The sequence below is a fragment of the Carya illinoinensis genome, chromosome 2, assembly GCF_018687715.1.
Source record: "Carya illinoinensis cultivar Pawnee chromosome 2, C.illinoinensisPawnee_v1, whole genome shotgun sequence".
NCBI classification, from domain to species: Eukaryota; Viridiplantae; Streptophyta; class Magnoliopsida; order Fagales; family Juglandaceae; genus Carya; species Carya illinoinensis.
The window spans coordinates 28,182,160-28,206,489 of record NC_056753.1 but is presented as its reverse complement, the minus strand read 5'-3'; the positions used below and the strand labels follow the sequence as shown (position 1 = coordinate 28,206,489).

The 24,330-nt window shown below is 34.9% G+C and overlaps 2 protein-coding genes and 2 pseudogenes across 2 annotated transcripts; all 4 read left to right on the top strand.

Moving 5' to 3' along the window:
* Positions 1-1,240: 1,240 nt before the first annotated feature.
* LOC122294948 (metalloendoproteinase 3-MMP-like) lies at positions 1,241-2,472 on the top strand. Its single transcript, XM_043103942.1, has one exon. It carries the CDS (start codon positions 1,327-1,329, stop codon positions 2,269-2,271), a length of 945 nt encoding a protein of 314 aa, XP_042959876.1. The 5' UTR covers positions 1,241-1,326; the 3' UTR covers positions 2,272-2,472.
* A 9,616-nt stretch (positions 2,473-12,088) lies between these two features.
* Positions 12,089-13,358, top strand: LOC122294938 (annotated as a pseudogene).
* Positions 13,359-16,488: 3,130 nt separating this feature from the next.
* LOC122294928 (metalloendoproteinase 3-MMP-like) lies at positions 16,489-17,729 on the top strand. The gene has a single exon (XM_043103925.1). The coding sequence runs from the start codon at positions 16,569-16,571 to the stop codon at positions 17,610-17,612; it is 1,044 nt and encodes a 347-aa protein (XP_042959859.1). The 5' UTR covers positions 16,489-16,568; the 3' UTR covers positions 17,613-17,729.
* Positions 17,730-21,699: 3,970 nt separating this feature from the next.
* On the top strand, positions 21,700-23,473 carry LOC122301856 (annotated as a pseudogene).
* Positions 23,474-24,330: the final 857 nt, after the last annotated feature.

The following is a 24,330-nucleotide window of genomic DNA, read 5'->3' as shown; positions in this document are numbered from 1 at the left end:
TGAGTCGAGGTCCAAAACTCGGGGAACCCTATTATAAATTTCCTACACTATTCAAACTATAGGCTCAAATATTTAAAATGTGCCCTACTCGATCACCCAAAAGCCCAAGCCCATGAGTGTTAGTGCATGTTTAGGATTGCGGTGGGAAATATAGTTTATAACTTTAGGGCTTGTAGCTTATAACTTAAATAACAAGCTTTACCATTAAAAAGTCATTTACTATTTGGCAACCATGTCTCTACAGTAATTTTAAAGTTAGTTATATTAATTTTTTTAAAGTATACAATTATCTGTTTGAGCTTTTCGATAAAAGTTTCAATTTGGTACTATTTAAAAAGTATATTTTCAGCTTTTTTAGGTGATTAAAACATTTTTTATAAATTTATCAAGTATATCATTTTTTCTTTTAAAAAGCTTTAAACAGTTAAAAGCATTTTTTAAACTTTCTAGCTCAATTCTAAACAGGCTCTTAGACTTCAAATGCTATTACCATTCTACTTTCCTTTTCTTACATCCCTTCACCCGTCCTTTATGTCACATTACCTCTCGTTTATATATACTACCTCTTTTCCTCCTGGCGTCCTATATACCGTCTCTGAAAGTTGCTTCTTGGTCCAAAATATTATTACTAATTTTACTTTTTTATTAAAAAAAATTAATTGTCCTATTTGCAGTTCTTCAAATGTAACTTTCTTTTCAATATTTTTTTTTTTAAAAAATAGTTGATTCCTAATTGATTTTCTAGTTTGTAAAAACATATGTCTACATACACAACATGTTAATAGATTACATTCTTTTCTTTTTTTTTTTTTTTTTTTTTTTGATAAGTTTAAGATGACATTCTTAAACTTATTTTGGAAGCCGATTATGCATTTGTGATACGTACGTACGTGTCGTCATTTGATTAATCTTCATTTGAGAATTAATTCCGACGTGGCAGCCAGTTTTCCGCCACCTAAGAAAATGTTTTGTTGCGAATGTGAAGGCGGGAATTAAGGGAATTCCTAGTTGATAAACCTTGTCGTCTTGTTGCGAATGTGAAGAAGGGAATTCCTCGTTGATAAACCTTGACGTCCTATAGACGGTCTCCGAAAGTTGTTTCTTGGTCCAAATTAAATAAATGTTGGTCCAAATTATTAACGTATACTTCATGTTCAATTGACTAATATGCCCAAGAAAAATAGGTCTGCTTGATCCCGCCATATTTAACATACTAGACACGGTTATTAGCAGTTTATAAATAGCATCCAATCCATGAGCCTTCTGCAACATCCATCCCTATTACACCTTATTTGCTTGCTTGATTTCACCATTTGGTAGTCAGTCATGTCTGCTAAAAGTTTTCCCCGCTTCTCCTTGATCACTCTCGGCCTAATCCTTGCCCTCATTCCTCTCCTTTCTCATGCAACAACTCCACCCCACTCTTCTAACCAAAAAACATCACCCTTTGGATTTCTCAATCATCTTCAGGGATGCCACAAGGGTGACAAGGTAAAAGGCATCCATGAACTCAAAACGTATCTTGAACAATTTGGTTATTATCACAAAACCAAAAACAATAGCCAAGCCAATGATGATGATTTTGATGAACTCCTAGAATCTGCAGTCAAAACATACCAGCAAAATTATCATCTAAAGGCCACTGGGACTTTAGATGCTGAAACGGTATCAAAGATGATGATGCCTCGTTGTGGCGTAGCAGATATCATCAATGGTACAAACTCAATGCAATCAGGCAAGAAGAATAATCACCACCGCAAGGGCTCATTTCATGCCGTCTCTCACTATAGCTTTTTCCAGAATGCTCCAAAGTGGCCAACCTCAAAGTATCATCTCACCTACGGGTTTCTCCCAGGAACCCCAACTGAAGCCATGAGTCCCGTTGCACAAGCTTTCCGAACGTGGGCAGGAAACACCCACTTCACCTTCTCGCAAGCTCAAGCCCTATCAAACGCAGATATCACTATTGGTTTTGGTAGTATGGATCATGGAGACGGGAGTTCTTTTGATGGAACTGGTGGAACCATTGCGCATGCTTTTGCGCCAACAGATGGACGGTTCCATTATGATGCAGATGAACCCTGGAGTGTGGGTGCTACTCCTGGTGCATATGACTTGGAAACAGTTGCTTTGCATGAAATTGGGCACCTTCTTGGACTCGGGCATAGCTCAGTTCAAGGAGCAATCATGGAATCCGGTATCTCTCAAGGAGTGACTAAAGGCTTGCATGCAGATGATATTGCAGGAATTAAAGCCTTATATAATGTTTGAGAATGTCTAAGAATTTAATGGGAGTAGATTATTATAAAATAAAGCATTTGTTGCTTATAAAATAAACTATGAAGATGATCGAAGTAGGCCATATTGTTTTGGCAAGAAGAGGGATATAGTTCAATAAATTCGCTGTTAAGATTTATGTCTTAAAACAATAGTTTGAATTTTCACTTTATTAATAAAGTCAAAATTAGATAATCGTGAATATCTTGTTTGGGCAATTATAATTCCTGAGATGAATTGATGTGCTCAGTTATAATGTATGCTAATTAGATGCATTTTATTTTCTTACTTGCATGCATGGTGGTTTAGATGAAAATTAACGAGTTGGCACGGTTGAGGATAATTGTCAAATTTTCATGGGTCTTGCATCAGTATGCCTTGTTATAGATTTTCAGATGATAGAAATTAAGAGTAACAAATGCTCATTTTCCATAAAAATAAAAAATTAGAGCACCGCCTTTGAGCCGGTCTTGGATGCCTATGAGCCTGTGATGATCATATTATTAAATATTTTAACATGAACATTAATAAATTGATCTTCAATTTTATATGATCTATAATAATAAACAATGATAAATAAATACGTACATTTTTCCTTCAGTTTGATGAAGAATTAGATCTGGCTATTAGGGAAGGATTACCCTAGCAACTTTAACTTCAAGTGTCTCCCGATGGCTAGAGGCACAATTATGTTGTAGATGAGAACCCTTTAACCCCTCAGTGTTATTTATAGATTTCTGACAATCAAAAAATCTAAGAGTTTGTATCTGACTATAATTAGAGATATTGAGTTTTAATCTTATCTTTTAGGATTTTTCTTATCCAGTTATCACTCGTCTTTTATCTGAGAAGTTTGAGCTATTTCAACCTCTATTAGGATGGGTGTGTGGGACATAGAGTTTAAATAAAACTCTTACATTCTCCCACTTGGTCCATACGCCCATAAAATAATATTTTCTGTTCATGGGTTTATTACAGGAAATTAACCATATTGCGCAAATTCATTTCCTGAAACTTTCATAGCCCAAAGTACATTACATGAGTTCTGTAATATCAATGTCAAATCAACTACTGATGCGAGTCATAACAGTTCTCTTTTATATAATCAACAAATTCCCTTCCATATACCACAACAGCAATAACCAATTTAACATGATCTTTAATTGGGACAATTAAGGCCAATACCTTGATGCCTTGGGTTCCAATTCATGTATGTTGCAAACATTATCTTGTCATCATTTTTCCAAACCATTCAATGTACAAATAAGTGAAAAGACAAGAAAACAGAAACAACCATAGTAGATATCTTTTAATGTCCAGTAACTAAATACTCAGCATATCAATGATCTGTATAACATGTTCACATTATGGGTATAAGCATTTGAACCCATCTTTTCAACATGTTTTTTTAAAATTATAATCATTAACACACTATTAATATGGACATATTTGTTTCTGTACTTTCTCCTTAACACTTACGTATTTAAAATTTCATTAAATACTCATTATTCGGAGAAAAATACTCTGAGAAATTCTTGCCATACATTCTTAGCGGCTTGGCTATAAGTCGACAATTCCAAGTCCTAAGATAAATTTCCTCAGTCAGATATTTTAAACTATGGCCTCAAAACATACCACAAACTCAGTCTCTATTGCACATGAAGCAATAAAAGATTTGTCTCATACTTTTCCATAAATAACTCTACTAGATATCAAAATACATAACCATAATTGTATTTTCCATCATTAGAGTAATCCCATAAAATAAGGCCTGAATATTCAATTATCTTAAGAATATCAGTTCTTTTTAAGACAATAATATAATCTTTAATTTCTTACAAATAACATTGTACTTTTTTCACAGCTTTTGGGTCAAGTGTCCTTGGGTTACTTTAGCAACAACCAAGGATGTTAACGATAAACCGATATTCAGCTGTATACAAATTTGTGCAACCATCAAGTTCCTTATAACCATCTTATACAAATTTCTTTAACGACCTAATCAATTTGATAACACTGTAAATACTGAGCATGTCACATTTATTTTTAAAGTATCCATTTACAAGTAATTTTTCATGCAAAATCTTTCTAAACTTTATGCAGCTATATTGAGACAATCCTAACAGTCATCATCTTGGTATTAAATTCAATCTCAATGTCTCATTCATAAATATCATTTAGAGATGTAACTTTAATGTCACACTACTAACGATGACTCATACTTGCCAAAAGTCATATACATGCATGACCAAAATGCACATATACTCCCACTGACTTACGAGTATATACATTAACAATAAATATTTTTCTTAATCTCAAAACAGTATTGGTATTATCAAATTTCAGATACTAATTTTTTTAAAAAACTATTACCTCTTCTAGGTAATCATTTTATTCGTTTCTTGTAGACTTCTGACTTTTACTTTACAATTGTTTTCACATTCATTTGATGTAACTCTAGACTATAATGAGTTACTAATGTCATAGTGATCCTCAATAAGTTCTTTCAGATTTAATAGAAAAATCTCTAATCAATGCTCATTTCTGAATGAAATCCTTAAATACAAGTCTAACTTTATATCGTTCAACATTGCCCTTGAAGTCAAGATTTTGTCTCCAAAACCCATTTCCATTCGACTTTTCATACATTTTAGACAACTTAGACGAATTGCAGACTTTACATTAATCCATGGATTTCAATCACTCTTTTATGTATCAATCTTTTATAGAATCACTTATTTCTATAATTTGTGAAAACATATGTAAACTTTTATTTGTTTCTATATCACATTCAAATTTTGAAGATACACTACATAACTTAACCAAATAGCAAATCAAGAAGATTGCATGAGGTTACCTGTTCTGATGTCTCTATGGCCAATTCTTCAGTGGTGTTTCTCTGATGAGGCGAATGATCATTTGCTTGTTGTTCCATATTATCATTGAGGTAATCATAAAAGGAAACCACAAAATTTTCAAAAGGTACAAGAATGCACTTCACAATAATCACATTTCTAGTTTCCATACTCCCACTGATTTTGCCAACCATAAGAAATTTGATATTTCAATTTTTTCAAAATTCAAACCATAAGTAGAAACAATACAGCCTATATCATTTGAATCTCCTTAAGTGATCAATAATAATAATGTACCCAATAACTATTATAAGATTCAATAATCTTTCATTTGGGTTATAAATTATTACTTTAATTTGACTACCCATGCATGAATATGCCTTAAAATAATTCATAACTAAAATAAATAAATAAATCATTTAGGCTAAAAACACAATATAATTTCTAAACCATTATAGCCCAACTCTTAATATTTTTTATGATACTATTTCAATCCAATTCAATAATTTTCATATTTCTATCTAGCTGCAATTCCTCCCCACGAGAAGTACTACAAGAAGAATTACTAATGACTTGAGACTTCTCATGTAGCAGATGGATACATTCATATCATGAAAATCATCTATAAAAGTAATGAAATACTTATATCAAATATTATAGGGAAAAAGATTTACATGCGTCTATATGCATTATCTTAAGAAAATCTCCATTTCTTGTGGCATCTTTTATTGATATGTTTGATTTATTTTTCTTTTATACAAATCAACACACATCCTGAGATTAAAAAACCTAAATGCGGAAAATATTTTATTTACTAATCTCTTTAACTTTTCTTGAAGATATTCTCCAAACTTTTATACTACAAATTATGTTTCAAATTCTATGCCAAAAATTGTAAAAGTTTTTCATAAATCATTTTTCTTTTGGTTCCAGTGCATACCTCATGAGTGAGAAAAAGAAAAAGAAAACATTATTATGAAGGCATGACAAATACGACTTTATTGGAAATAAAATTGGAACCAACATAAGTGACATATTGAAACAAATTGAAATTTGAACATTTGTACTTGAGTTTAATCTAAAAGGAATGCATAAACATGTATAAGATCTTATTCAAAACTTATTTGGTTTACCCTTCCGTTCGAATCATGTCTTATGCTTAGAGCACTTAAACCTTCATGTGTCACTATTTCTTTCAAATTTCAATTGACACAATTCTTATATTTTCATTACAATTATTTTCTCCATTTCCCAAAAGATACAAATGATTTTTCATACAAATTAGCAAAATAAATTTGTATCTAGCTAACAACCATGCTACTAACTTGTTCATAGCTCATTATTTTAATGAAATAATAATGCCTTTAAAGTAAACGTACAATTATGTACAAAAAATTCACACAGTTTAATATGTAAGTAGTTAAACATTATACTTTTCTGATCTTTATCATCACTATTCTCAAATATCATAATTGATGTTTAAACATAAAAAACTCTTAGTGTAAATTTGATATACTCATATTTCTCTATATTAGAGTCCATTCTATACATAAAACTTGTAATGATATTCATATACTTACTACAAGAAAAGCATTTTAATCACCTTAATGCTTTGAGTTCGACATTCATAAACAATAACAGAATTTAAACCATTATGGATGAACTAATAGTGTCATCGAAATCCCTCATTTTAGAAGTGGATCCCAATGCACAAAATGTTCCCTCCAATTTTAATTTCAGAATTTAAATCATGCATTATCACGAATTTAAACTATTATGAATGAACTAATAGTGTCATTGAGGTCCTTCCTTTGGGAATAAGCCCCAACACAAAAAGAGTTCCCTCCATTAATATTAAATTCTATGGATGAACTAGTTGTATCATCAGAATTCTCCTTTGGAAGTAAACTCTAACATACAAAGTGTTCCCTCCAATATTAAATTATGTGGATGAACTAGCTGTATCATCAGAATTCTCCTTTGAGAGTAAACTCTAACATACAAAATGTTCCCTCCAATATTAAATTCTGTAGATAAATTAGTTGTATCATCAGAATTCTCCTTTGAGAGTAAATTCTGACATACAAAGTGTTCCCTCCAACCTTTCTTTAATGGATAAACTAGTAATGTCATCAAGATCCTCATTTGGGAGTAAACTTAATACACATAATTATTCACTCCAACCTTAATTTGATGGATGAACTAGTAGTGTCATCAAATCCCTCCTTTGGGAGTAGATCTTGATACACAAAATTATTCACTCCATCATATACACCTTATTATGGAATTTAATGATTTTCACCAAAATTTAAGAAAGTCTTGTACCTTTGGGCAACCAATCTTTTCTTTAATTTTAATGTGAATCATTTGCTCCATATTGGATAATATAAATATATATATGGCATGATAATAAGAACCAAAATAAACAATTCATACATGTATTTAATAATAATAACATGTACATAAGATTTAATGCATGTAAATAATAGCATGCATATGACATTTAATACATGTATTTGATAATAATAACATGCATATGAATTTAATAATTTCCGTACATGTAGATAACAATAATAACATGTATATAGGATTTAATAAAATTTTCATACATGTACATAATAACATGTATTTAATAAAATTTTCATACATATAGATAACAATAATTATATGTATATAACAATAATTTAAATAAGAACCATAAATTTAAACAATTCGTACATGTATTTAACAGTGAGGACATGCACATAAAAGAAAATAAAATTTCAGGTTTTTCCCCTTTTTTTTTAATAAATAAATAAAATAAGAGTATTTTAATCTAACCGGTCCGGATCTGAACCAGATCGGTTCAGCAAACCGGTCTGAGACCCGGTTTATGGTCAACTAAAAGTGTTGACCAGGGTCGAGCCTACTGTTCAGGCCCAATCCCGTTCTCCTCCCTTTTTTTTTTTGTTATTTTATTGGGCTGGGCCACATCAGTGGCCCATTGGCCCTTTCCCTTTTATTTTCTTCTTGGACTGGTCCAAGGCCCACGGCCTGGCCCAATGGCCCAAGTCTTATGAAATAAACCCTAAGCTGTGCCCTTTTCTTCTCTTCAACCTCCAGCTGCCACACAGCCTTTCTCCAATCCTTGAGCTGCGCGGCTGTGGCGCGTCTCTGGCGAGGAGAGGCCGGCAAGGGCTTCCGTCCACTTCCAGGTCATGTCCCCCCCCCCCCCCACATTTTTTTTCTATCCTAGGGAAATGCCGCCGCAATGGGCTTGAGAGCCCTCTGCCGCCTTTACAGAGACATCGGCGAGGAGTTCAACTCCTCCTCCCAGCTCCGATCTTCACCACACATCCGACGAGAGCCTTAAATAGGTAGGGGCGACACCTATTCGGGACTTTACAGTCCAACTGTGCCGCCGGCCACTACCTTTACACTGCCGGCCACCACCACATACAGCGGCCACATAATACAAGGCTAAATTCACAGCGGCTTTTCAATACAAGAAGAACATGCAGCAGCTCAAATGTTTTTTTTTTTTTAATAGCCCTTACGCCTCCTTTAAGGCCACCATACATCCCACCGGTAGGGATTTCGGCCATCACGTACAGCAGCTCTCAACTTCGTTTCTTACATTTCCAAAATAGGGACTGTGGTAGAGTCCCACCTGTGATTCTCACCTACGGTGCACGCATAGGGATGGTGATAAACAGGGATGGTGGTAAAGTCCTGCATGTGATTCCCACTTACAATGCTCTAATGGTTGGTTATGGGGCCATTTTCTAAGAAAATTGTGAGATTTGGGCATGTGAGCCATTTCTGGGAAAATCACGATTGTTTTAATGGATTGGGTTTTTGGGCCAAAATGGAATTTTGGCGTGCATGTAAAATTGGTTATTTCGGGAAATGATGATTTTCGGGACATATGCAATGACATCATGTTCATGTATTTGGTTATTACATAAATGTATTTTTATCTTGTGGTTCATTTGGATTGTTACTTATCTACGGTACCGTCTTTGGTACCGTAGATTTGGATCCAAATGATGGCGAGGTTGAGCCAGCCAAAGGAGTGATCAGGGATCACTCTCTTGTGGGTTGTGACTTATTTATCAATTTTAGTTATTACTTTTGGTTTGTATTCTATTTTTACTGGTTATTTCTAATATTTTTAGTACACTTGTTTTTAAGCGAGTTTATATTTAAACAAATTCTACTTAAATGACTGACTTTATTATTTTGCTGCATTATTTTTTTGTTGTACACTTTCACTTGCGCACACAGTGTGCACTTAGCGATGGGATGTGTGACCCGTGTTGTTATCATCTCAATGCCTCGATTTTCAAGTGTCCGTACGTGGAAGCTGGGAGCGTCACATTTGTTGAGCAAAGGGATAGGGTTCTTTTAAACTATTTTGAGAACCTTTTTAAGAGTTCAAATCCAAGTGGTGCTACTGAATTTCTAGAGTAACACCAACAATGAATGAGGATCTAAGTCAGAGGCATATTAAAGCTAAAGTCTTCTTGCATTGTCTAAAATGAATCCATCCAAAGCTCTTGGTCCTGATGGGATGTCCTCAATGTTTTTTTAGAAATATTGGCATGTGGTGGCCACCTCAATCATTGAAGCAAAATTACAGGTTCTAAATTCATGTGATTTTCCTCAATCTCTTAACCATACATACATCACTCTCATTCCAAAGAAGAAATACCCCGTTGTTGTTGCTAATTATAGGCCCATTAGTTTGTGTAATGTGGCTTATAAATTGATTTCTAAAGTCATCTCCAATAGTTTGATAGCTATTTTACCTAGTATTATTGGGGAGAGTATGTGATGCCCTCGTGTTGTCACTTATCGATGGGATGCAGGACCCGTGTTATCATCATCCCGACGCCTCGATCTCCACATGTCCATACGTGGGAGTTGGGTGCGTCACAGAGTCAGAGTGCTTTTGTTCCTAGCCATTTAATTACAGACAATGTGCTTATAGCTTATGAGTTGGTGCATTTTTTAAAGCACAAAAAGAATGGGAAACAAGGGTATATGTCATTGAAATTGGATATAAGTAAGGCCTACAATAAAGTAGAGTGTTGTTTTCTTAAAAAGGTGATGGAAGTGATGGGGTTACATGTAGGTTTTATTTCCTTGGTGATGCTCTATGTTCAAACAGTGTCTTTTTCTATGTTGATTAATGGAAAGCCGAAAGGGCTTATTATTCCTAGTAGAGGCTTGAGACAAGATGACCCTCTGTACTCTTATCTCTTTCTACTTTGTATTAAAGGGCTCACCTCTTTGTTGAATGCAGCAGGAATAAGGAAGGAAATTTTTGGGATTAAAATTTGTAGGGGTGCTCCAACATTAATCATTTGCTATTTGTAGATGATAGAGTTATTTTTTGTAAAGCTGAGGTGGAGCAAAATAGGAGAGTTCAAGTTGTGTTAGATGTTCATGAGAGTGTGTCGAGGTAGAAGATTAACAAGGAGAAAACTTCAATGGTATTTAGTAGTAATGTGGGGTGGATGTAAGGGAAGAGATTCGGTTGCTATGGGGTAATGGTGAAATTCAATAGTATAAGAAGTATCTTGGGTTACCTCCTATAGTTGGTAGATCAAAATCTAGGGTCTTTCAATCTATCAAGCAAAGAGTTTGGCAAAAGCTACAAAATTGGAAGGAAAAAATGTTGTCTCAAGGGGTAAGGAGGTTTTATTAAAAGCTATTGTGTTATCCATCCCAACTTATTCCATGAGTTGTTTCCTTTTGCCTACTAGTTTCTATTCAAAGTTCAAGGGTTTAATGTCTAAGTTTTGGTGGGGGCAAAAGAAGGAGGGAATGAGAATTCATTGGATTAGTTGGAGTAATATGTGTGAAGGGAAGTCTAGTTTAGTGGATTATGATTTTTCTTTGAGTTTGATATTTAGGTTAAAAGAATTTTTATGGGCCGAGATAATCTTTGAACAAATTGGATTATTTTTATTTTTATTTTTTTGAGTCGAGGTCCAAAACTCAGGGAGGAGCCCTATTATAAATTTCCTACACTATTCAAACCATAGGCTCATATATTTAAAATGTGCTTTACTTGATCACCCAAAAGCCCAAGCCCATGAGTGTTAGTGTATGTTTAGGATTGCGGTGTGAAATATAGTTTATAACTTTAGGGTTTGTAGCTTATAACTTAAATAACAAGCTCTACCATTAACAAGTCATTTACTATTTGGCAACATGTTTCTAAAGTAATTTTAAAGTTAGTTATATTAATTTTTTTTTTAATATACAGTTATCTGCATCAGTTTTTCGATAAAAATTTCAATTTGATGCTATTTAAAAAAGTAGATTTTCAGTTTTTTTAAAGTGATTAAAGTACTTTTTATAAATTTACCAAGCATATCATTTTTTCTTTTAAAGAGCTTTTAAACATTTAAAAGCATTTTTTAAACTTTCAAACTCAATCATAAACAAGCTCTTAGACTTCAAACACTATTACCATTCTACTTTCCTTTTCTTACATCCCTTCACCTATCTTTTATGTCACATTACCTCTCGTTTATATATACTACATCTTGTCCTCCTGACGTCCTATATATTGTCTCTGAAAGTTGCTTCTTGGTCCAAAATATTATTACTAATTTTACTTTTTTATTAAAAAAAATTAATTGTCCTATTTGCAGTTCTTCAAATGTAACTTTCTTTTCAATATTTTTTTTTTTAAATAGTTGATTACTAATTGATTTTCTAGTTTGTAAAAACATACGTACTCTACATACACAACATGTTAATAGATGACATTCTTTTCTTTTTCCTTTTTTTTTTTCTTTTTTTTGATAAGTTTAAGACGACAAACTTATTTTGGAAGCCGATTATGCATTTGTGATACGTACGTACGTACGTGTCGTCATTTGATTAATCTTCATTTGAGAATTAATTCCGACGTGGCAGCCAGTTTTCCGCCACCTAAGAAAATGTTTTGTTGCGAATGTGAAGGCGGGAATTAAGGGAATTCCTAGTTGATAAACCTTGACGTCTTGTTGCGAATGTGAAGAAGGGAATTCCTCGTTGATAAACCTTGACGTCCTATAGACGGTCTCCGAAAGTTGCATCTTGGTCCAAATTATTAACGATACTTCATGTTCAATTCACTAATATGCCCAAGAAAAATAGGTCTGCTTGATCCCGCCATATTTAACATACTAGACACGGTTATTAGCAGTTTATAAATAGCATCCAATCCATGAGCCTTCTGCAACATCCATCCCTATTACACCTTATTTGCTTGCTTGATTTCACCATTTGGTAGTCAGTCATGTCTGCTAAAAGTTTTCCCCGCTTCTCCTTGATCACTCTCGGCCTAATCCTTGCCCTCATTCCTCTCCTTTCTCATGCAACAACTCCACCCCACTCTTCTAACCAAAAAACATCACCCTTTGGATTTCTCAATCATCTTCAGGGATGCCACAAGGGTGACAAGGTAAAAGGCATCCATGAACTCAAAACGTATATATCTTGAACAATTTGGTTATTATCACAAAACCAAAAACAACAGCCAAGCCAATGATGATGATTTTGATGAACTCCTAGAATCTGCAGTCAAAACATACCAGCAAAATTATCATCTAAAGGCCACTGGGACTTTAGATGCTGAAAAGGTATCAAAGATGATGATGCCTCGTTGTGGCGTAGCAGATATCATCAATGGTACAAACTCAATGCAATCAGGCAAGAAGAATAATCACCACCGCAAGGGCTCATTTCATGCCGTCTCTCACTATAGCTTTTTCCAGAATGCTCCAAAGTGGCCAACCTCAAAATATCATCTCACCTACAGGTTCTCCCAGGAACCCCAACTGAAGCCATGAGTCCCGTTGCAAAAGCTTTCCGAACGTGGGCAGGAAACACCCACTTCACCTTCTCGCAAGCTCAAGCCCTATCAAACGCAGATATCACTATTGGTTTTGGTAGTAGGATCATGGAGACGGGAGTTCTTTTGATGGAACTGGTGGAACCATTGCGCATGCTTTTGTGCCAACAGATGGAAGGTTCCATTATGATGCAGATGAACCCTGGAGTGTGGGTGCTACTCCTGGTGCATATGACTTGGAAACAGTTGCTTTGCATGAAATTGGGCACCTTCTTGGACTCGGGCATAGCTCAGTTCAAGGAGCAATCATGGAATCCGTTATCTCTCAAGGAGTGACTAAAGGATTGCACGCAGATGATATTGCAGGAATTAAAGCCTTATATAATGTTTGAGAATGTCTAAGAATTTAATGGGAGTAGATTATTATAAAATAAACTATGAAGATGATCAAAGTAGGCCATATTGTTTTGGCAAGAAGAGGGATATAGTTCAATAAATTCGCTGTTAAGATTTATGTCTTAAAGCAATAGTTTGAATTTTCACTTTATTAAAAAAGTCAAAATTAGATAATCGTGAATATCTTGTTTGGGCAATTATAATTCCTGAGATGAATTGATGTGCTCAGTTATAATGTATGCTAATTAGATGCATTTTATTTTCTTACTTGCATGCATGGTGGTTTAGATGAAAATTAACGAGTTGGCAAGGTTGAGGACAATTGTCAAATTTTCATGGGTCTTGCATCAGTATGCCTTGTTATAGATTTTCAGATGATAGAAATTAAGAGTAACAAATGCTCATTTTCCATAAAAATAAAAAATTAGAGCACCGCCTTTGAGCCGGTCTGTATGGCTATGAGCCTGTGATGATCATATCCCTTTTGATATCTCAAAAGATGCTTGTGAACTTAAAAAGAGTGATGTGTTGTTCTTTTTATTAGTTGTGTGAGGAAGGAAATCACGAGGCCAAGGATGAGATCAGCAAGATAAGGGAAAGATGCCAGAAATATTAAGAAATGACAAGAATTTAAGGAGATGCAAGGAAAAAATAATTATAAAGGAAAACAAATAATGAAAAACCCAAAATTACAACAAATTGGCTACATTAACATAAGATTTTTAACAGTGCACTAATGGAATAGGGTCAATGGAATTAACAAATTTGATCAAAAACATGATGTAAAAGTACTATATATATGTGTTAATGATCTTGCAAAGTTAAAACAAATTGAATATTAATTTTGGCGCCCTTGAGGGGTCAGATTCATGACTCGTTGCAAGATATCATGTACTAAAGATTATATATTAATTACTAGCCATAGTTTGCGATATTTAAGACTGAGAAGTTACCCGGAAGTAGTAACCCTAATAATTCATTAAAATCATGTTAACTTGTATTACACCCTAATAATTGTCAAAGTACGGATAGTTTCAACAGTACTTATAATTATTACGACAAAAAAATATATAATAATTAATATTAGAGTTTACGTTGAAAAATAAATGGAATTCGTACTCCTTTCCACCTCATGAAATAAAACACATTCGAAAGAAGTACACCTCATATTACCTCGACAAAAAAATTTTTTTTTTTTTTTTTTTTTTTTTTGGCCTTTGTGCACAAAGTGTTTCATCTTAAATTAAAGAAGTTAATTTTGTTACAACAAAGTCTGCAGTGTCTATTATATGACGAGCATATATGGCCTACAGATCATACCTGTAACTTCTTCTATGTGTGTGGAATTGATGAGGTCAGGTTACAAACCTAGAAAACTGGAGAACACACATGCATCCAGTACTGGTCCTGGTTTAATTACTTAGATTAACGTATACGTACACAAGTACTCTCCTCTTCCTTGGCCTCATTCCCCTTCTTTCTTGTGCAAGAACTCCATTAATTAACTCGGATGACCAAAAAATATCACCCTTTCGTGAGTTTCTCAAGCATATTCAGGAATGACACGAGGGTGGCAAGGTCAAAGGCATCCATGACCTCAAATTAATGTATATGGAACACTTTGGTTATTATCAACAAACCAAAAATAACAATTGTCAACGATGATGATTTTGATGAATTAATCTTGTGTAATTTCTTTGTGTTTATTACACTTTTCATCTTTTAAGTAACAACCGTTCCAAGATTTTTATGCCTAAAGATCAAGTTCAAAAATTAAAATACTATGTGTCATGTCTTGTTAGAAGAAAATATTAAGAAAGTAAAAGTAAAATAGTTAAAACTAACAAATAAAATGAAGTTATTACGAAACATGTAAAAGTTTAATGAACTAATTAAAGCAAAAGAATTAGAAAACCCAAACGCCTAAGCTTTAAAAATAAAATAAAATTAGGAAGGAAAAAACAAAACAAAAAAATTTACAATTTGGCCACTCACGAGGTGGCATCATATATAGAGTAGTCCTATCTAGCCACTCCTTCGATTTGGCTAGACACCTTGACTTACACCTTGTGGCGCTGGCCTAGGCCTGTTCACCCAAGGGATGGCCACTATGTGGTCCAGATCAGGTTCCCAAATTGGTGCCCTATGGTGGCTATCTTCTGGGCAACACTATCTACCCCGGCCAAAAGGTCAGGGAGTAACCATATTGTTTTTATAATTATTCTTTTTAATATTAGTTTAGAAGTGTTATAGATATAAAGACATTCTCAAAAATAAATTCATAAATTGATAGGACTTTATAATACGTTAAATCTACTTTACAATAAAAATAATTTTACAATCTAACTTATCAAATCAAATCACGTCAATTTATGAATTTTTTTTTTTTTTATACAGGGGATGGGGGGTTTCGAACTCAGATTTTCCATTTGGATAATCGAGTCATATGTTATCAGGCCATTAGTCTCTTGGCTTGTGGATTTATTTTTATGAGATCTCTTGTAAAGCATTTCTAATATTATTTTATCAAATTATGGATAATATTTTCTAATCTAAATATTATTCCTAATTATAATTTTTTTAATTTTATTTTTCAATTTCTTTAATTTTCCTATATATTTGCAGTTCTTCGAAGGTAATTAACTTTATTTTCAATTTTCTTTTAAAAAAAAAATTGATTCTTAATTTATTTTCTAGTTTCTAAAAACACACGTCTACTGACACAACATGTTAATAGATGATATATATTCTTAAACTCATTTTAGAAGCCGATTATGCATTTGCGATACGTGTCGTCGTTATAATTTGATTAATCTTGATTTGAGAATTAATATTTCCGACGTGGCCGGCAGCCAGTTTTCCACCCCGAAGAAAACGTTTTGTTGCGAATGAAAAGGGAAAGGCTATATATAAGGTAGGAAGAGTAAGGCTGCCCAACCGCATGACTTGGGTCTTATCCCAATTCCTCGTCAATAAACCAGCTTCGACGTCCTATATACGGTGTCCGAAAGCAGCTTCTTGGTCCAAATTATTAACGTATACTTCATGTTCAATTGACTAATACGCCCAAGAAAAATAGGTCTGCTTTCACAATTTATGAGCAAAGCTAGGCGCTGTTAGCCGACTATAAACAGCATCCCAATTCATAAGCCTTCTGCAACATCCATCCATGGACTTTAATTGCTTGATTTCACCCTTTAGTAGTCATGGCTGCTAAAAGTTTTCCCTTCTTCTCCTTGATCACTCTCGGCCTCCTCCTTGCCCTCATTGCCCTCCTTTTCCGTACAAGAACTCCGCCCGACTCTTATGACCAAAATACATCACCTTTCGGATTTCTCAAGCATCTTCAAGGATGCCACAAGGGTAAGAAGGTCAAAGGCATTCATGACCTCAAATTGTATCTTGAAAAGTTTGGTTATTATCACCAAACCAAAAACATCAACACACATGCCAATGATGATTTTGATGAACTCTTGGAATCAGCTGTCAAAACGTACCAGCAAAATTACCATTTAAAGGCCACTGGGATTTTGGATGCTGAAACGATATCCAAGATGATGGCGCCTCGTTGTGGCGGAGCAGATATCATCAATGGTACAAACTCGATGCAATTGGGCAAGAAGAATCATCACCACCGCATGGGCTTATTTCATACTGTTTCTCATTATAGTTTCATGTCCCCAAACGCCCCAAAGTGGCCAACCTCAAAGTATCATCTCACCTACGGGTTTCTCCCAGGAACCCCAACTCAAGCCATGAGTCCCGTCGCACAAGCTTTCCGAACATGGGCAGGAAACACCCACTTCACCTTCTCGCAAGCTCAAGCCCTATCAAACGCAGATATCACTATTGGTTTTGGTCGTAGGGATCATGGAGACGGGAGTTCTTTTGATGGAACTGGTGGAACCATTGCGCATGCTTTTGCGCCAACAGATGGAAGGTTCCACTATGATGCAGATGAACCCTGGAGCGTGGGTGCTACTCCTGGTGCATATGACTTGGAGACAGTTGCTTTGCATGAAATTGGGCACCTTCTTGGACTTGGGCATAGCTCAGTTAAAGGAGCAATCATGGAACCCGGTATCTCTCAAGGAGTGACTAAAGGCTTGCATGCAGACGATATTGAAGGAATTAAAGCCTTGTATAATGTTAATACAAGAAAACCGCTTGGTTGTTGTCTATTATTTCCTACGAAAAAGATTATTGCCTGTCATGATAAGTCTAGTTTAGACAATTCTCACCACAAATAGTCATTTTCGTCAAAAATAAGTCGTCATATATACTCAATTTTCTTGTGTGTGAGAAACGTCTAAGAATTTAATGAGAAAAGGTTATAATTATAGAATAAAGCATTTGTTGTTTATAAATAAACTATGACGATGATATTGCAATAGAAAATTCCCTTGTATACCATGGGAAAAAATTACAATGCTAAGGACAACCATATTGATCATAATAAACATATGTATAATATATGGTCGTACGGCATAAACTAGGGGTGTAAAAAAAGTGAAAAACTGGTTGAACTGAACGAATTCATTGGTTGGTTCAATCCGGTTAGTAACCAATCTGGTACCCATTCTTAAGAACCAAAACTAGTCTAAAACCAGTTTGGTACTGGTTTTCATCTTTAAAAACCGGTGTTTGAACTAAACTTGACCGGTATATATATATATATTTTAATTTTTTGTTTTGTATGCAAAATTTTTAATTAATATAACATATAAATTTATTATAGAACATGTATAAAAAAGTTCCTTTGAAGAAAATAAGTATTAGAGGAACTGGCTCTCAAGTCTGAACTTATGTAGTGCCACAGTGTAAATGGTAAACCAGATTTACCAGAAAAACCAGGCCAGACCGAGCCAAAATTGAAAAAATTGAAGTTCCATTTTTTATGATGGATCCGTATTGATTCTTAAATTTTCAAAACTAGCTTATATCAATTCAATTCTAAAATTTGTCCAAAACCGAACTGAATCAGACATGTTACACCCCTAGCAAAAATCATAATTTCACAATTATTGTGTTATTCACTCGAGCAAGTCTTGAGTGAACTATCAATTTCATGTTCATAATTTTTAATATAATATTTGGTATAATATATAAATTTACTATATAACATGTAAAAAAAAAAAAAGAAGTTACGTTGAAGAGAACAAGCATTAGAGGAACCAATTCTCAAGTCTCAACATATTTAGTGCCATAATATAAACAATAAACCGGAAAAATCAGGCCAAACTGGACCAAAACTGAAAGTTCCAATTTCGATGATGAGCAAGTTTGTATCAATTCTTAAATTTTCAAAACCTGTATATTTCGGTTCATTTCTAAAATCTGTCAAAAACTGGACCGAATCAAACTAGTTACACCCCTATTAGAAACTATAATTTCACAATTATTGTTATCCACTCAAGCAAGTCTTGAGCAAACTTTCTATTTGATGTTCACTTGAGCGACATGTCTACGAGTGTCAAGCGAACTCTCTGCTTGAGCTTTATTCGAGCGATCTGTCACAGAAACGTGGAGTAAACTTTCTATCTGGTGAATCTCGAGTCACAAATAGGGTCAGAAAAACTATCTGCCTAAGACTCATTGAAAATCCACAAAAAAAGATTATGACGAATCCTTGCTAAGTCAACTCATCAGTGCTGAGTCAACTCATCAAATCGAGCAACCAGAAGAATGAACTAGGCTCTACAAATTCAACGATTCTCCTAGTTGGAGACTGGTACATAAGGGTGCTACTTGCACCCCACCCCCACTAAAGGTACATAAGTTAGAAGACGAACTAAAGTTATGCACAACTTCAACTTCTCGAGCCGTAACACTCTTTGTCAACATATCTGCAAAGTTCTTACTTCCACAAATATTCTTAAGTATCAGCTGAGCATTATCAAGTGAGATCGAATGAAATGCAGGATTCTTTAGAATGTGGCACTATGACTATCAATGTAGAAAGTTCCCTTCTCGTTCTTTCAACCCAACTTCTTCAAGAAACTCTGTAATCAAGTCATCTCCTTTGAAGCCTCCAACACGGCAACATATTCAACTTCTATGGTAGGTAGCACAAATGTCCCCAATAAGTTTGAATACCAAGACACGACAATACCACCCATAGTGTAACAAAACATGTGGTACTAGTCCTCTTGTCAATGTCACGAACCAACTCAGTATCAACATAATCCTATAGTTTCATATTTGATCTAGTGAAACATAGACACGTTTTTTGGGAGCCTCTTATGTACCTTAGAATCTATGTCACTACCTTGCAATGTTGTATTCTCTACTCATGTACCTGCTCACAACTCCTATTGCATAGGCCATATCTGGTCTTGTGCATACATAGCATACATAAGTGAACTAATAGCTAAGGCATAGGGAACCTTAATCATGCAATAATGCTCCTCCTCTGACTTGGGTGACTAATCCCTACTAAGTAAGAAGTAACTGCTGAGTGTGCTAAGTACTCTTTTCATATATTGTACTTGTGATAGTTTTAGTGTGCCTTTGACTCTATCTCTGATTAGGTTTTGTAACTTATCATCCCCACACACCATACTTATTTTAATTTTTTTTTTTAGTTTTTTTAGCCTTTTTTAATTTGTTTTGGTTTTATTATTCCTAAACTAATTGAATTTTTCTACTCATCATCCATACACAGCTACGCCACATATTTAGTAAGAGAAAAAAAATAAAATTAAAGAACTATGTGTAGCGTATGGGGATGATGAGTAGAATATTTCTCTCTGATTATGCTCATACCAAGGATTTGATTCACAACTTCTGAATTTTTTATTGCAAACAACCTTAAGAACTACTTGTTCAAATTATTGATCTCCTCAATGCAAAACCTTGCAATGAGCATATCATCAATGTACAACAATAGAATGATAAAAGAATTGTCAAAGTACCTAACATAGCAACATTCGTCTACCTGACATTTGATGTACCTTGAACTACACATAAAACTGTCAAATTTCTTGTACCGTTGCCTGGGAGCTTGTTTTAGACTGTACAAACTCTTCCTTTGTTTGCAAACTAGGCTCTCATTCCCTTGTACTGTGAGTCACTCTAGCTCGTGCATGTAGATGTCTTATTCAAAGTCTACAAAAAGAAAAATTGTCTTGACATCTAATCACTCAAGATGTAAATCTCAAGAATAGTCAATGCCCTTTTTTCTACTGAAATCCTTTTGCAACCAAGCTTACTTTGTTCCTCTTGCTACCATTATGCTCAGTCTTCACCCGGTATACCCACTTGTTGTGCAATGCTTTTTTCCCTGCTAGAAGTTCTATCACCTCCCATGTTTGATTTCCTAACAAGAAATACATCTCGTCCTTCATGATTGACTCTCACTTGCTCAAATTCTTGTCTTGTAAGGTTTCCTCATAAGTCTGTGACTCACCACCATCAGGTAGCATAATGTATCAGGGTGGGTGGGAACCACTGTGGGGCTTTGACAATACTGGTAGACCTGCGAACTACAACTGTAGGTGTGGACGGCTCTAGGTCTGTCTACGAAATAATAGGAATGGATGTAGTAGGCTCACTCTTTCTTCACTCACACCTCTGCCCTACACTGTATTCTCTAGAAGGTCATTCAAACTCTCAAACTCAAATGCCTAAGGGGTTGCATCTGTTGTTGTACTAGAGCTATTCTTGTAAATAACTTTCTCATTGAAAATCATGTTCTTGTTCCTGATGATTCACCAACTCTACACATCCTACAATCGATAGCCAAATGCCTCATCTCTATAATTAATGAAATAGCATTTTCTTGACTTGGCATCAAGCTTACTGTGAGCATCATAATCACTATGAACATAAGAAACACAATCAAAAGTTCTAAGATAAGAAAGTTTCACTTTTTTCCCTATCCAAACCTCCTCTGGTGGTCTACACTCCAACAAAACTAAAGATCCCCAATTAATCAAGTAAATAGCATGCAATCTCATGCTCCTAACATGCTCATTGATGGTCCTGTTCATGGGCTCAGAAACATCGTTATGTTGTAGGGTCCCAAAAATGGTCCTGTCTATTTTGATATCGTGTGCTGCCCAACTGCATGACTTGTGTCTTATTGCAATTCCTCGTCTATAATCCAGCTTCGATGTCCTATATATGGTGTTCGGAAGCAGCTTCTTGGTCCAAATTATTAACGTATACTTCAAGTTAATTAAATTGACTAATACGCCCAAGAAAAATAGGTTTGCTTTCACAATTTATGAGCAAAGCTAGGCGCTGTTAGCCAACTATAAATAGCATCCCAATTCATAAGCCTTCTGCAACATCCATCCATGGACTTTAATTGCTTGATTTCACCCTTTAGTAGTCATGGCTGCTAAAATTTTTCCCCTCTTCTCCTTGATCACTCTCGGCCTCCTCCTTGCCCTCATTGCCCTCCTTTTCCGTATAAGAACTCCACCCGACTTTATGACCAAAATACATCACCTTTCGGATTTCTCAAGCATCTTCAAGGATGCCACAAGGGTAAGAAGGTCAAAGGCATCCATGACCTCAAATTGTATCTTGAAAAGTTTGGTTATTATCACCAAACCAAAAACATCAACACACATGCCAATGATGATTTTGATGAACTCTTGGAATCAGCTGTCAAAACGTACCAGCAAAATTACCATTTAAAGGCCACTGGGATTTTGGATGCTGAAACAATATCCAAGATGATGGTGCCTCATTGTGGCGGAGCAGATATCATCAATGGTACAAACACAATGCAATCAGGCAAGAAGAATAATCACCACCGCAAGTAGGGGTGAGCATCGGCCGGTCCGGACCGGCAAAACCGACCGGACCGGCACTGTTTGGACCGGACCGGACCGGACCGAATTGGGTCCGGTCCGGTCCGGTCCCATTTTTAAGGGACCGAAAAGATTCGATCCGGTCCCGGTCCGGGAGTTTTTCACCCCGGACCGGACCGGACCGGACCGAATAGAAATAAAAAAAATAAATATTATTTATATATATTATTTATATAATAGTATTAGCATATTACTAATATATATAATAGTATACTATATGTATATATATTAAATATATTACAATATAATTACATAAATATTAAAAAAAATGTCATTAAATATTAGCATATTATATAAATATATAGTTATCACTATTACTATTATTACATATAGTTATTAGTTATAGTATAGTTATTATTACATATATTTATTAGTTATAGTATTATTACTAATAGACTAATAGTATTAGCATATTACTAATATATATAATACTATATGTATATATATTAAATATATTACAATATAATTACATAAATATTTTAAAAAAATGTCATTAGAAAAAAAAAAAAAAAAAAGTCAACCTTGGACCGAATGGACCGACCGGATCGGACCGGACCGAATAGGACCGGACCGGACCGATCCTGATGAAGTTCGGTCCGGTCCAGGGTGGGAAAACCCTGGACCGAATAGGTCCGGTCCGGTCCACAAAACCTCCCCGGACCGGACCGGACCGGACCGAACTCACCCCTAACCGCAAGGGCTCATTTCATGTCGTCTCTCACTATAGCTTTTTCCAGAATCCTCCAAAGTGGCCAACCTCAAAGTATCATCTCACCTATGGGTTTCTCCCAAGAACCCCAACTCAAGCCATGAGTCCCGTCGCACAAACTTTCCGAACGTGGGTAGGAAACACCCACTTCACCTTCTCGCAGGCTCAAGCCCTATCAAACGCAGATATCACTATTGGTTTTGCTAGTAGGGATCATGAAGACAGGAATCCTTTTGTTGGAACTGGTGGAAGTATTGCTCATTCTTTTGTGCTAACAGATGGGAGGTTCCATTATGATGCAGATGAGCCATGGAGCGTGGGTGCTACTCCGGATGCATATGACTTGGAGACAGTTGCTTTGCACGAAATTGGGCACCTTCTTGGGCTCGGGCATAGCTCAGTTCAAGGAGCAATCATGGAACCTAATATCCCTGCAGGAGTAACCAAAGGCTTGCATGCAGACGATATTGCAGCAATTAAAGCCTTGTATAATGATTCTACAACAAAACCTCTTAGTTGCTATCAATTATTTCCTATGAAAAAAATTATTTCCTGTCATGATGAGTCTATTCTTGCCTGAAATAGTCATTTTCGAGGAAAATAAGTTGTCATAAATGCTTATTTTTGATCTTGTGTATTTGAGAAACGTCTAAGAAATTATAAATGGGAAAAGGCTATTGTAGAATACAGCATTTGTTGCTTATAAATAAACTATGACGATGATATTGCAATAGAAAATTCTCCTATATACTGTGGGAAAAAATTACAATGCTAAGGATGTTCATATTGATCATAATAAACATATATATATATAATATATATGGTTGTATGGCAAAAACTTGGGATGTAAAAAAAATGAAAAACCAGTTGAACTGAACAAACTGGTTAGTTCAGTCTGGTTCGTAACCAGTGCAGTACCGTTCCTAAGAACCAAAACCAATTCGAAACTAGTTCAATAATGGTTTTCATCTTTAAAAACCGGTGTTTGATCTAAACTTGACCGGTATATATATATATTAATTTTATATGTTATATGCTAAGTTTCTAATTAATATAACACATAAATTTATTATAGAACATGTAAAAAAGAGTTCCTTTGAAGAAAACAAGAATTAGATGAACCAGCTCTCAAGTCTGAACTTATGTAGTGCCACAGTGTAAATGGTAAACTGGAAAAACAGGCCAAACCGAACCAAAACCGAAAAAATTGAAGTTCCAGTTTTGATGATGGGTCCGTATTGGTTGTTAAATTTTCAAAAATGGTGTATATCGATTTAGTTCTAAAATTTTTCCAAAACCAGATTGAATCAGACAGGTTACACCCCTAGCAAAAACCACTATTTCAAAATTATTGCCTAACTTGCGTTATTCTCTCAAGCGAGCCTTGAGTGAACTCTCTATTTAATGTTCATAATTTAATATAACATTTAATATAAT